This window comes from Panicum virgatum, chromosome 1K, assembly GCF_016808335.1.
Source record: "Panicum virgatum strain AP13 chromosome 1K, P.virgatum_v5, whole genome shotgun sequence".
NCBI lineage: Eukaryota > Viridiplantae > Streptophyta > Magnoliopsida > Poales > Poaceae > Panicum > Panicum virgatum.
In genome coordinates, this window is record NC_053136.1 from 39,596,315 (window position 1) to 39,611,343 (window position 15,029).

Below are 15,029 nucleotides of genomic sequence, written 5' to 3' on the forward strand. Positions count from 1 at the left end.
CAACTCGAGCTCCTTCTAACGCCTAGAGAATATGGCCGTAGCGATCCCAGCGTAAGCGAGATGAAATGACATCAGATTTATCTATGATTAATGGGCTTGCACTGGATGGAGGATTCTCGGCTTACGTTCTTGATGGCATTTCATCGAGCAGTTGGTGGGTGGCTGGGCGTCATCCATGTAGATGAGGGTATTGGTGTTGAGATCTCGGATCCTTGGCGAGCAGGAAAGGGAAGCAGGTCGAGCGCGACGCGCGGGTCCTCCTAGTTGCGGCGCGCCTCGCGCAGGACTCCATGAGCCGCGTCGCGGCTGCCGCTCGCGAGGTGGCCGAGCGCCGCGCCGTCAGGAGGCTCGGAGACGCCTTCATCAGTCGTGCGACATTCGCCGCCCGCAAGGTGACCGAGCGCCGCTCCGGCAGGAGCCTCGGAGATGCCGAGCGCGGTCAGCCGTTGGCCGAGCTCGTCGGGGTCGACCATGGCGGGTGCGGGATGCGGGTGGGGAAGGATGGGCACCGAGGAACGCGAAACCCTGCCCTTTCCAGCGGAGGGCTTGTGCCGTCCTGTCCTAGTAGGAGGCTAGGAGGGAGAAGGCCAGAAGGGGACGGTAGGATCGTGGGCGGGGCTGCAAGCATGTCTGCAAGAGAGGGGAGGGGCAGCGGAGACTTGAGAGTGGAGGCTGTAGGACTGGGACTCGTGGATGGAGGCGGATGGCCAGAGTGGGTCGGCGGCCGGAGCCCCTCGGCGACTGCGAACGATGAGCCATCTGCCAACAGGTGGTCCATCGGACTCCAAGCAGATTGAATGGAGGGGACGACGAGGTGGCTGCTTGGATGTGGGACGAGCCCGGAGTCGCGACCATCGAGCAGCAGGCGCCACCGCGCGGCGAGGCAAGAAGCACGCAGGGGAGGGAGAGGGGTGAAGAAATCACGCACCTTAGGGCATCCGATCGTGGACGTCGGCTCGGACGAGAAGGAAGCAGCAGTAGATGCCGAGAGACGAAGGGGCGGGTAGAAAACGATTCTTCTTCTGCACTTTAACTTCGCCTGAGTTCTAGAAGCAGATAGAACCGGTAGACATATGTGGCCGCGTTCCATCGTTTGATGTCGTTGGTTTTTAATCTTACGGTTGATGAATAGTTGATGACGTGGCCCTATGAGAGGCTTGGGTTTGGTGCAGGAATCATAGGTAAAGATAAGTCCGCTCAGTCACTCCCCCTCTTTACCAACTCTTTTTTTTTAACCATCCTCGAATTAATTAAAGTCCACGCGTTATTTGAATATATCTAGTAGTGTACTAGTGTTCGCCGGCCGTCTACTGTTTGCATGTAGGGCACTCCGGCAAAGAGCATACTCCTGTAGTCCTGTACATATTTTGCATATATGTGTAAATAAATGCGAGGATTAAAGACGGCTTGAAGCTAGCTATGTTACCTGCAACAGTTCTTCATGCACGTATAAATAAAGACATTAAAGGCCAACGTTTTGATTAGTGTAACGTCGGACGAACATGCATGCACGGCTTATTACTTAGTGAAAATGATCGGGTGCTTTAGCCTAAGAGGGGGAGGGGGTGAATTAGGCACTAATAAAAACTTAGACCTATGGCTCCAACTAGTTTGCACAAAACTTAAACTAAAACATGCTATCAATATGTGCAACTAGGTTGTTCTAGTGTAAAACCCATATCCCAAAAGAGTTTAGCAACCTATAGCCTTTCCTACCAAGAAACTATTCTATGAAAGTAAAGACATACAAATTACTAAAATGAAATGCGGAAGCTTAAAGAGCGGGATAGGAGATAGCAAACTCTTGACGCGGGTGTTTATCCCGTGGTTCGGTTAGCCACAAAGGCACACCTACATCCACGTTGTTGTAGCACTCACTAAGAGTATTGCTACTCGGCCATCAAGTCTCTTCCGTGAACACAATCACGGTCACCTTGACCCCGGGTTCCACTAAGGAGCTTCTCCACAAAGGATGGGGGTCTCCACGTCCCCCGCACAAAGGTGTCGTCGCCGCTCCACACCAAGTCGGAGGGTCGATGACGTTGCCGGCGAGCTTTCACGCTCCAAGGTGCCGGCGCACCAAGCTCTTGTTTTGGTTCGCTAAAGAACCACAGCACAAAGGCTTAAGGCCTTGCAATCTCACTCACTAAGAGCTAATCTTTTACACAACACTCTCAAAGTGTGCTAAGGGCTAAGGATATGATCTTGATGCTTTTGTATGGCTTGGAGATGTTCTTGGGTGTGTGTGGGATGTCCAGCAACTCCAGCAATCTTCAAATGGCCGGGGTGAGGCGTATATATAGGCCACCAAGTCTTGTAGCCGTTGCTCCAACGGTTAGCTGAAAATCTGCGTACCACCGGAAGAACCGATGCCTCTTGGCGGGGTAGCGTCGGTTCATCCGGTCACTCATAACACGAAGTAGCCGTTGGACTCCTGACGGCTGACGCAGAAACCACCGGTTGAACCGATGCTTTGCACCGATGCCTCACCGGTTCAACCGGTGCTTAAGGAATCTTCTCCTGGACACTGACGTCATTACACCGGTGGTATGCACCGATGTCCCATCGGTTGAACCGGTGCTGAAGACACTTCTCCTGGGCACTGACATCGCCTCTGGTACAAAGGACGGCCAATGCACCGATGCCCCATTTTGACCCGTCGGTTCAACCGGTGCCTATAGGCTGACTTGGTTTCGACTCCCTTCTGCACCAAAGCACCATGGCGTCGGTTCTTCCGACAAGCGGAACCCCTGTAGGGGCTGCCCTTCGGGCCTAGCTACGCCTATTTTCTCTTTCTCTTTGTCATCACTTGAACCTAAAAGTCTGAGAATGATCATCTTAACAATCATATTAGTCCAAGTGTTGTGTTGTCATTCGATCACCAAAATCACTCGAAATGGCATAAATGGTGCCATATTCGTTACACTTAGATCAATTTTAGTGGACAGTGTCATGATGATGATACTCTCCTCTCATGCTATGAAACTCCTCTCTCATAAATACATACAAATTTGCTGATTTGGTATAATATTTAATACTCATGACACTTCTATGACATTTCTATTAAAATTGACCTTCTTTTGAAAGCCTAAAAACTTCATTCGAATGCAATACCCATTGCAGGATCCAGCGGCGGTGGCAACTGTTTTCTCGGTAAGCACGGCGGTCTAGTTTTGTGGCGAAAGACCTTTTGTAGCGGTAACTTATAACTCGTTACTTTTTGGCGGCACATCTCGCGTTTTGGCACGAGGGCAGACCAGGGGCACCACTCTCCGGCGATCATCTGCTCGTCCGCTCGTTCGCCACTGATGATTGTCGATTGAGCTACGTATGGTAATCTGCTTCCATCTCTTCCTCTCCTGTGTGCTGAAATTAGTTTTATTGTCTTCCACCTCCCTAGTTAGGTTGTGTTGAAATCGATTGAAGAAAAAAAACCAGGTTCCCGACGACAAAGCGAAATCTGCATCTAAGATGAAAGAAAATAGGTGTGTAAAGCCATGATTGTTACTTTTCTCCATAAGATCAGATAGATTTTACTTGTTCAAATGACCATCAAATCATTTTTTCGTGTAGAATGGGTGTTTGTTCCTCAAGTTGGCATGGAGTTCAGTACTATCTATGAGGCTTGGATGTTTTGGATTAGCTATGAAGATTAGAAAGAATTTGAGGTTAGAAAAAGATACACAAACAAAATAAAGTCTAATGAATTTTAGGTTAGAAAAAGATACACAAACAAAATAAAGTCTAATGAGAAGGTTATGTCCTGTAGGCACGTTTGTGTAAATGAGGGTGTCTAATGAGAAGGTTATGTCCTGTAGACACGTTTGTGTAAAGGAGGGTCATAGAAAGAAAGATAAAAGGGACCATTTAATAAAAGTGTCTAAGAGCTAAAACTAGAACTGATTGTCAAGTTTGCATGGTCTTGTATTGGACTGGCATAAGGGAATTATAAAGTGGTTGATCTGGTTTTAAAACACAATCACACCCTTCAATTGCCAAACCTCGCACTTGATGGTATCTTAAAAAAATTCAGATCTACAAGGTTTCGAAATTGAGACACCTGATGAAGCGGGAATTGTGTCAATGCTTCAATCCGACCAGCCTAAGTTGTTGAGTAGTATTGAGTTCGGTGCGTGTTGTTGCCCTAATCCTACCCGCCGGTTTGTTTGTATGGTTTTCTTTTTTTTTTGCCTAGTTATGGTCTCCAGGAACATAAGCCTATATTTTTTTCTGCTATATCAATAGAAACACACTCGTCGAGTGCCATTTGTTCAAAAAATAAAATGAAGCGGGAATTGGGCTCAAAGCTGCACATGAGTTAGCTAGTATCCAAGTTGGTGGCTCATTTAATCTCAGTTACACTCTCCGTGACCAAAGAATTATTTAAGGGCCAAGACGGGATATGGTCAAGCAGAAAGCATGCTCATGTATTTTCAAAACAAAATTACCGAGAACCCATCATTTCAATATGCATTGCAAATGAATCGGGATGAACAAATAGCAATTGTATTTTGGGTTGATGTTAAAATGCTTACTGACTATGCATATTTTGGTGATATTGTCAGTTTTGACACTACTTTTGGAACAAACAAGGAAAGTATATCTTTTGGTGTATTTGTTGGATTCAATCAATTTAGGGAAATAATGGTTTTTATGCTGTTTTTTTGTACAATGAGATATTTGAATCCTTTGAGTGGTTATTTGAGACCTTCCTGAAAGCACAAGGTGGCACCGTATGTTGGCACCTGTGCGATATTACAGAACACACACAACCACAATTCACAATACAAGGTTTCTTTTCTTCAGAGTCCAATGTCCATTCAGCATTCAGTGTCTTCAGAGTCCAATGGCCATTTCATTCAGTTTCGGAGACTTTTACCTATATATTCTTATGCTAAGTGCTTTTGACCTCTATATCCCTATTTTTTTCAGTTGCACATGTATGTCATGTCGCAAACTTAACTTTACCCCTATACCCTTCCGTCTATGTGCCGTTAGAAGATAACGGAAGCAAAGCCCTGACAGGTGGGACTTAACAATGGAAATGACCCTAGTGCCCCTAGTACACCTTTACTCATATTTCCAAGTCAAAAAAAAAAGACAAGCCTTCCCCCTTCTGCCGCCGCTCCCCTGCTGCCCCCCTGCTGCCGCCGCTCTCCTGCTCCCCTGCTGCCGTCGCTCCGCCGCCCCCCTGCTGCCGTCGCTCCGCCGCCCCCCTGCTGCCGCCGCCGCCGGCCGACGAATCCGGACCGCCCCGCCTCCGGCCGGCGCCCTCCGGAGGCGAAGTAGGCGGCCACGCGGTTCGTCAGCGAGGCCATCTCGCCGAGCCGCGCCATGTAGTAGTTGGCGGTGTCGTGGTTGCGGGCGGCGAGGGAGTCGGCACACGCGGTGAGTGCGACCACGAGCTCCATCGCCTCCTGCCCGGCCTCCCCCATCGCCACCCATTCTGGTCCTCTTGGCGCGGACGACGGGCCCTCCATACTCCTCGCCGGCGCCCTTCTCGTGGGCCCGCTTGACGGCTCTGCTGCTCCGCTCCCAGACGCCGCTGGCGCCATTGCCGTCGGGCTCCGGCTTGGTGCACCATGACACCGCCTGGGTGACCGGCGGCGCCAGATGGGCGCGAAAGGAGCATGTGGCGGTGGCGGTCCTGGCGTCTCCGGCCGCGACGCGCGGGGCGGCGGCGCCGTCGCCGCGGTTGCTCCGCTTGGAGAAGCCGCAGGGGAGGATTCGAATCGCTGCGCGGTGCTCATCTGATGCCTCGACGACGAGAAGGAGCAACCAGCCAACATCCCGGAGACGCGGCCAGATGCGTTGCGGCAAGAAGAGACCGAGTCCTCTCTTCTGATCCTCTGCGGCTCGCCGGCGGGGATGTAGTGGAGGGGGCTGCGCGGGCCGTGGCTCGCCGGCGGGGGATGCGGGGAGGGCCCGCGGCTCGCCGCCGCACTGGTTGTCGTGCGCAAGGGAGAGCGAGAGGAAACTTAGAGGACTAGAGGTGGGAGAAAAGGGTACAATTGTCTTTTTCCATTTTTATTAGGCACCGTTAGTGCTCATTCCATCCAAAAAGTTATAGGGGTAAAGATAAGTTAACGGTAGGACATACAGGTGCGCCTGAAATAATAAGATATGGAGGTGCGTCTGAAAAAAATAAGATATGGAGGTCACGAGCACTTGACATAATAATTTACGGTAAAAAATCTCTCAGTTTCGTCAGACAAGTAACTTAGGGGCCGATTAGTTACCAAAAATTTTTACCCAAAAAATTTCACCTACCCTTTAAACACATGTATGAAGCACTAAATATAATTAAATAACAAAATTAATTACACAGTTTGGATGTACACGACGAGACGAATCTTTTAAGCCTAATTAATGCATGATTAGCCATAAGTGCTACAGTAATCCGCATGTGCTAATGATGCGGTCAAAGGCTTCAAAAGATTCGTCTCGTGGTTTCCAAGTGAGTTCTGAAATTAGTTTTTTAATTAGTGTTCAAAAAACCCTCCCGACATCTGGTCAAACTATTGACGTGACATTAAAAAAAAATTTTGTTTGGAACTAAACGGCGCCTTAGCAAGTCTTCGGTAGCAAAGTTAATCAATGTGGCCGCGCTCTGCAGCTAGAGCTCATGCGCCTGGGGACTTCTCTCGTCTGTGCTCACTGCCAGGCAGCGCCCGAACACGGCATGGCAGCCGATCGACGAACATACTGCAATAATCGTGCGTGGTGCACGAGGAGGAGCCGAGGAAGAGCTGCGGGTTGGAGGAGGACTAAGGTTACGTGGTGTCGATATGCAGCCAAGGGGGAGAGAGCCGATGGTCCAAGATGCCGCCGCCCGAGCGCCACGGCGACAAGGAGGCAGGACGCCGCCGTCCGATCTGCCATGTGCACGAGGAAGATGACGCGGAAGGGATGCGTTGCGACATGAGCTATGGTGGGCGCCATTTTACGAGCTGTGGTGCGCCCGGAGCTGTGGTTTTACGCGCCAGTCACGCGGTGACTTGCCTACTTGCTGAAGACAAGTCACCGAATTCCGCTCCTTGTGGTTGGTCGCCTTTAAATTACGTGCATCGTCGGATTGGACTTGTAACGTTTTGCCTATTTTTTTAAGGGAGTTTGCAACGTTTTCCTATTCTAGGGCATCGCTTGCAGCATGATCGTGGGGGCCCGAACAATTAAGCCCATGAACATTATCCCCAGGCCGCGGAGCAAGCAACATGGAGCTTAGAGAGACCGAGAGATGCACGATCGACAATATATATTGTTTCTGCCCGTGTGTTTAATAGTATAAGCTTTCCCTGTTTGTACCAAACGGCCATCTCAGCTATGCCGAGGCCGGCATAAGAGAAGGATCCTGGCACATGGAAATCGCCGGGCGCTGTGGCGTGCGCCTGTTACTCCAGCCTCGGAGGGCAAAGAGTTGTAAGCGGGTTTGTGGGGTTTCCTCTGCGGGCTCGAGCTCAGGGTGCGGGCAGCTGCCCTGCGCGCGCCGCTCTCTCTTCTTTGCGCGACGCACTAGGAGGACCGTGTGGAGAACAAAGAGTGCTGGGCGGCTACTTTGCACCTGGGCCGAGACGGGCGCTCCGGGCGCAGTGTCGTCGGGTATTTGCTTGCAAAGGGGCTTGCAAAAATTTAAGGGATTAGGGCTTGTGCCCTTGCCAAAACCCCACCTCTAAATCCTGCATCCTCCCTCCTAAGTATCCTCCACTTGGAGCGGGGGTGGGTTTGGGCCTAGGTTCCATCGGTTCCGAAAACCATTTGGGGCATGAACTCGCTCACATAGGAACCACACTACCCTCTTACAACTCTTTTTTTTTCTTTTTCTTGTTTATTATATTATGCTCTCAAAGTGAATGCATGTGTATGTTGCAAGAAATCGTTGGTATTGGTTAACCCAAAAACTAACCCACGGTACCCATCAAATTATTAGTGAGTTTTGGGTTGACCCAATCCAAACTTCGGCTTGATTTTGGTGTTTTGGGTCGACCCAGCACGCAAGCCGTGTAAGCTGCCGAAGCACAGCATCTTCGAGAGGCCAACGTGCTCTTGTTCTCCGGCTCTCCACTCCTCGTCGCCTGACGCTGTCGTGCTCCTCGTCCACGTTCTCAACGCATGTCAGCTGGGATGCCGCCGCCACTGTTTTCCAGCCTCCAATTGATTTCGCTCGACCTCGCTGTCGTCGTCGGCGGCACTAGATCGACGAGTCCTTCATCACGTATATAGTTGAAGCAATGGATGTCGCAACTGCTTAAAAGCATCCGAATCCCAAAAAAAAAATTGAAATGATCGTGGATTCGTGGGGATAGAGTACAGAGAAATAGCTTCTCGATTGATAAATCGATGAGCAAAATCATTGGGGGCGCCAGGCAGTCCTTCGTTTAGCTTCCATGGCTGCACGCCTCAACCAGAATTCCATTGATTGGAGTAGCAGTAGGCAGTAGCACACCGAATCAAACCATTAATCTACGCAGCTTCTTCAAATCCACCTGCGTACTGCTTAGATGTGTAGAAGGAGAAATAGCACTGGGTCTAGAAGGAAATAACGCCGGCGAAACACATGAGTTGCCAGCTCAGGCAGCGTCGCGGCTCTAGGCGATGTAATACGTAGGGATGATGATTGGGTTACCCGATAACCCAAGAGGCTTAACACCAACTGGAACCAATTTTTTGGGTATTTACACTACACTATAATTTGGATATTGAATCATTGGGTTGACTCACTGAAACCTGCATCCTGAGGCAGCGGCATAGGACGGCGGCCCCTCAGGGCAAGTTGAGGTCCTATACGTGATGTGGTGGTTCATTTTTTCTCTCCCATCAAATGGTTTGGTTTTATTTTTCTTTTTTCTCAATTATTAGTGTAGCAACAGCGTAGATTGGGTGTTTGTGGTAGTGCTGCATCTACACAGTTTGAGTGAAAATAGAGAAGTCGTACTTATTATCTTGATAATGAAAATGGCAACACTAGTACGATTTTTTTCATTGTTGGTACAGTTTGGTGCCGAATGTCGTTCCTTTTCCTGTGGTGGTACCATGGCGGCGAGGACGACCAAGAAGAAGAACTTGGAAGCCATGGGTGGCCAGGGCGCAGCTCCCGGCAACGACGGCCGCAAGCAGGTGAACGCGCGGGGCACATAGCTTTTTTATTAGTTTTTACTTCCGGATTCGTGGTTCTGGTTAGAAAACTGAGACAATGAGAGCTTCCCAACTTGGACAAATCAAGGATTTTGTAGTAGCAGCTCGGGAGCTAGGCATGAAATTGCAATTGCTAGCATAGGGTTTTGTTAGCAGCAACTTGCGTGACTGGGACGCGAGACGTCACAGAAGGCCCACGACGTGCTCGCCCCTACCGGATCCGCCGCTGCACCGCCCGCCACCGACCTTCAACCTAGTCTTCTTGTTGCCCCGTTGCCACCCACCAAAGCAACCGCACCGTCTCGCCTCCACCATTGGCCGAACCGCCACTACCACAGGGCCGCTGCCGCCCCCCGGCCTCCCCTTCTATAGCCACTGGCTCCGAAAGATGCCCCCAATCCCGAAAACCCAAAATTCTAAAACCGCCATCTCAGCGGCGGCGGCAAGGTTGTCGCCTACGGCTCCCCCACCCACACACACCGTAACTAATTTGACCATGGAAGAGCTTGCACGGGCTCGTGCATTAATTAATTAATTGCAAGGGGTGTGAACAGCCTGATCCCCCAAAGGGATGGGTGTCTGGGTACACAAGAGTGCCGGATCGCCGTTGCTCCCGCATGCTGCGAGCGCCGCCGTTTGGCCTGTGGGCGCCGGGTTTTCGACGACGACGTGGAGGGAGTGTGGACGACATACACATATCGCGACATGGTCGAGAGTAGGCTCGAAGGCGTGGGCCGGAAAGCTCATTCACACTCAATGGACTCAGCCCACTCAGATCGATCTCCCTCCAACAGAAAATAATAATGCAGGCGGACTAACTCTTATCTATCTATGCTATAAGGATCCAAAAAAATTGAAAGTCGCTTCTACCAAAAAATTTACCCCCACCCTCTCACGAAGGCCCCACGAAACAGAAAAATTTTCGTCACTCCCAGACTCGACGAAACCATCGCATCTATACTATACTATAAGGATTCAAAGAAATTGAAAGTCCCTTCCTCTATACTATACGGATCCAAAGAAATTGAAAGTCCCTTCCACCAAAAAAATTTACCCCCACTCTCTCACGAAGAGCCCACTAAACAGAAAAATTTTGGTCGCTGCCAGACTCGACGAAACCGTCGCACTGGAAAAAAAAGGTATCCGCGCTGTTTCTGCCTCCCGCGAGGTTCTTTTTTCAACGCACTTTCTACCCCCGCCCACGCTCAATAGTTTCCTTCCGTGATTGCACCTTCTGTGCCTTCCGTTTCCTTGATTGCCTCGCGGACGCGGACGATTCCCGCTGCTTGTCGTTGTGATCGCGATCCTGGATACCCTGGCCGCCGTCGCCATCGTCCTTTCCGTCCGCGAGCCCAGGACCGTCCGCCTCGCCGTCGTTCTTCGGGACCGTCCGCCTCGCCGTCGTTCTTCCGCGATCACAAGATCGTCCGCAGACGAGGCCGCGCCGTCCGCTCCGCCGATGGTGCCCATCCCTTAAACCTCGCCCCCCGTCTGCAGGGATCGCCGGCGCCAAGGCTCCAGGAGGTGAGGTCTGAAACCCCTAATAAACTGCAGATCGTCATGAGGTCGAGGTGCTTTTTTGATTCTAGCGGAAAGCAGCAAAATTAAACCCCATCGACCTCCTCTCTCGATTCTTCTACTCTTGGGTCCCTATAATGGCCTACATCGCCGGCGATTTCGCCGCACGGTGACCCCGGCCACCATGGCTACTTATTTTCATGTGCCTGCATACTCCAGTTGTCACCTGCGTCTCCCCCCTCGAAAACCACCCAGGCGGCAAGGTCACCGTCTATAGGATCAGCACACCAGGTACTTCAGAAACCCCCAGTTTGCTAGCTACTTGCAAGCCACGTTTAATCTAACTCTAGGCATTGAGCTACTTAATTTCCGACGATTCCCGTTGCTTGTCTGCAGGGTGCTGCTCGGAGTGTTGACACCGTTTTTTGACACGTGTCAAAGAAGGTGATTTTTGTGAAGATGAGGTGGCTAATTTAGAAGAAACCAAAAGTTGCGCAGTATTGGAATCGGCCGATGGAGTCCGTCCGATGGGCTAGAAGAATATGCCTTGAAGATGCTGATCCGCTAGCTCTGGTATCCGGCCGATGGAGTTGCCGATGGAAAAAGGTGCAGTCTGCCAATCGGCTAAAAGTGTCATGTTCACATCAGGCTCCAGGTTTTTCAGCCGATCATAAGAGAGGGCCTTGTCAAGGGTTCCTCTAAACTGAACCTTGCTAGCAAAGAAGGGAAAAGGGGGCACTTGGCCAAATCCCAATTGTCTGGCTGCCACTGATGGATTATAAAACTCATTGCTAGGGGTATCTTTGACAGCTGTGAAGTTAATTGACAGAATTCTTAGGGAAATTATTTCCTTCATGATCTTGGTGGCTTCTTCATCGGTCTTTCATGAGTCGAGCTGGAACTTGAAGGGGTTTTCATACATGACTTTTTCATCCTGATATACAAACCAGATAGTGGAGATTTCTGGAAACCCATTGTAGAAGAACTTGAAAAAGTCAGTAATGCCAAGAGTCTTGGGATCATTGCCAATCATGATAGCTGCTTCACCGAATGATGTGCATCGGCGAGTGACGGTTTCTTCTTCTTCTTCAGAGAAGTTTTCTGATGGGAATTCTATCTCTGACAATTCGACTGTCATAGTTTTGTGCATGTACATATGCAGCCACAAATGAATAAACCACCAGGGGCCTCCCAAGTTGGTGATCGTCTGGTTCTTTCTGAGTCTGGATGATACTTGATGAAGCAGGTGATAAACTGACCCCAGAAGATGTTTGCCGAGAGGGACAGGATTGCCAATAGCCAGATTTTCTATCAGCTTGAGATTATTTTTGTTGGACCAATTGCTTTGTCATAGAAGATGAATTTCTCAATCCACATGTTGAGAAAGGCAGTATGTTCTCTGACAGATACTGATCCAGTCTTCATGTTCTTATCGATATATCCTTTCCACCCGCCAATACTTTTGGTTTCAATATCAAAAGATGCTTTTTCTAGCAAACGAAAAAGTCTATCGACATCATGAATATTCAGGCCAGCGAGCATCACAACATCCATCAGGGTTGGTGTCATTGGTCAATGGTTAAACATGAATGCGTTGAGGGCATCAGTCCAGAAGTAAGAGGCCGATATGAGCATCGGCTCGTTCCTGATCATCTCCGATAAAGATAGGTTCAGGCATCGGCTAATATCGTACCGTTCCCAATTGGTCCTTTGGGAACTCGCTATTCTGCGGAACCAATTTCTCCATCCGGGAGTAACATTCGGCCAAGATCTGAAGGTTGTAGTCCAATCTAGGTTCATGTTGGAGGACTTAAGAGGGATCCTGTTGATTTCCAGGTTAATTATACTAGTTGGATCTGGATTTCCCATGGGAGCTAAGCAAACCATGCCAGATTGGTTTTCTAGTGGGATGATTGCGTTACCCCTAAGATTTTGAAAAATGAAGGCGGAAATAAGAAATGCGACTGAAGGAATCGGAAAATTGACTAACACGCTTGGTTGACTTTTCGTGACTCCGCGAACACTCGCCTTCGGATTCCATTGTGTTGATTTTTGCGTCAACACGGAGGACATGCCAGCGAGTGCTTAGGGTCTGTCCTTCCCTTCAGGCAGGGTTCCTTCTTCGCTTCGCCGGGACGCCGCGCCTGGCTGCTCAGGTTCGCTTTGCCGGAACCCCCTCGGAAACCACCCAGGCGGCGAGGTCACCGTCTATAGGATCAGCACACCAGGTACTTCGGAAACCCCCAGTTTGCTAGCTACTTGCAAGCCACGTTTAATCTAACTCTAGGCATTGAGCTACTTAATTTCCGACGATTCCCGCTGCTTGTCTGCAGGGTGCTGCTCGGAGGACATGCCAGCGAGTGCTTAGGGTTTGACCTTCCCTTCAGGCAGGGTTCCTTCTTCGCTTCGCCGGGACGCCGCGCCTGGCTGCTCAGGTTCGCTTTGCCGGAACCCCACAATTGGCTGCTCGGATTCTTACACTGGCTGCCGGCCACATGGATAGTCGCTGTCCATTGTCTGACCTGACCAACACACCCCCCACTTCTCGCGGGGTCCGAAAAAGAACAATAACTGAAGCTGGGTTGCATCATGATTTGGACATAACAGGTGTCGTTACATGTCTTTTTTGACCGTGCGTGATCTTTTTGTGTTTTCATCTGTTCCGTAATTTGTTCATAGCTTCATCGTTACAGGTCGGGAGTATGCCGATGAAAACTCTCCATGCACGAACACGGATCCAGGCTCGACCGGTAAACTTTCGTGTCGTCTGTTGCATTCAGGTTTGTTGCTATTGTTCTTCAAAATTATTGCTTCATCTGTTGCATTCAGGTTTGTTGTTTAGCCATGAAAACACACCAGACCCTGGTGAACGGAAGAGATCAAAGTCTAGCCAAAGGTGTGCTTGTCTGATGAAAAAAGGGCCGCGATTAATGACAGACGCAGAGAGAATTATCATCGTAAGAAGGCTGAAATACTTGCGGCATTAGGTATCAATGTTGCAATTTTGCTATGGCCTACGTGCACCAAAAGGATAGTGATGTTGTTTATGGTTTTGATAATGAACATATGTTTCGTCCACAGGTGTTGTGCCAGCGTCCACTCCGCTGACTGGACAGTCTGAGGTATACTTGCCCGCCGACGAATTGACAAATGGTCAGTATTTGTTATCGTGTACATATACTGGGAATACGATGTGTGTTTGATATATATTTGTTACCTTGATTGCAAAAGGGGCGTCGAGCATGGTCTCAAATACTGTATGCGGAATGTTGATCAACTTAACCGGCCTGTCTACAGTCACTAATAATCCAGTTGAAAATTCATCCACAAACAAAATCAGTCCACTGACAGGTGTCCGCTTGGTTATGTTGCATCTAATTATTTCGAATATTTCAACTTATATATTTCGCGGACGTGAACTCCATCGTTTGTTCCATCTGATGATCCAGGCCAAGAGCGCTTGGAACGTAGGCGGCAACAAGCACGGGATAGGTATTCGCGTATGGACGGAGACCGTAAAGAAGCTATCAACTCAAAGAGGAGAGAAAACTACCAATCTCTACGACGCGATAGATCAATACAAAGAGTTGATTCAGTTGTTAATACCCCAGGTAAAAAAAAAATTACGTGATGCCTAACATTAGGATGTTGATTTTAAATTATTGTGCCCCGTGATTAATGGTGTACTTATTTGGTGCTTGCTCTATTTAAAGACCCTGCAGTGATGGATCAAGAATCACCTCAAGGTCTTAATATTGTTTCAAATTTGAGTGGTATCCTGCATGGTCAGACAAATATATTTGATCAGCTAAACTCGAAGTCAGATAAGAGGTTAAGAGAGAGGGTCAGATACAGCAACTTGTCGCCTTTGGCCAAACAAAATTTGATTTCCAAGATATCTGAAGGGCGTTTGAATAGAAATAGTAATACTATTCCTTTAGGTTATTATTCATTATTCATATCTTGGTTTATGTACACATTTTTTTACCCATGTAGCTTTAAACATGTGTTTGTTAAATTCACGTGCTTCTATATTTGATGACATAGCAGGTTTAAATGAATCAGGTCAAACCTGCGTGACCCAGACATGGAATGTCCCAGTTACTAGAGGTATTGTGGTCTGGAATTTTCTAAACTGTGTGTTGACATATGTGAACCATTGCGATGTGTTGACTCCTGTTTATTGCTTTGAGAGCAGCTAGGAACAATGAACAATCTAATCGTGTACATTTTGACTCTGGAATATGGGAGCCAGACAATCCGGATGAAACCAACGGAGGTAGCGTAATAATTTTGAAGGCGATAACAAATGATACGCTGAATCAGAAAACAGCCATTGACTATATCTAATGTGTATATGACATAAGAAGATTTGGACT

The 15,029-nt window shown here is 48.9% G+C and overlaps 1 protein-coding gene across 1 annotated transcript; it reads right to left on the reverse strand.

Annotated features, from left to right (window-relative positions):
• Positions 1-5,087: 5,087 nt before the first annotated feature.
• Positions 5,088-5,789, reverse strand: LOC120655203 (protein DWARF AND LOW-TILLERING-like). Its single transcript, XM_039932956.1, has one exon. It carries the CDS (start codon positions 5,787-5,789, stop codon positions 5,088-5,090), a length of 702 nt encoding a protein of 233 aa, XP_039788890.1.
• Positions 5,790-15,029: the final 9,240 nt, after the last annotated feature.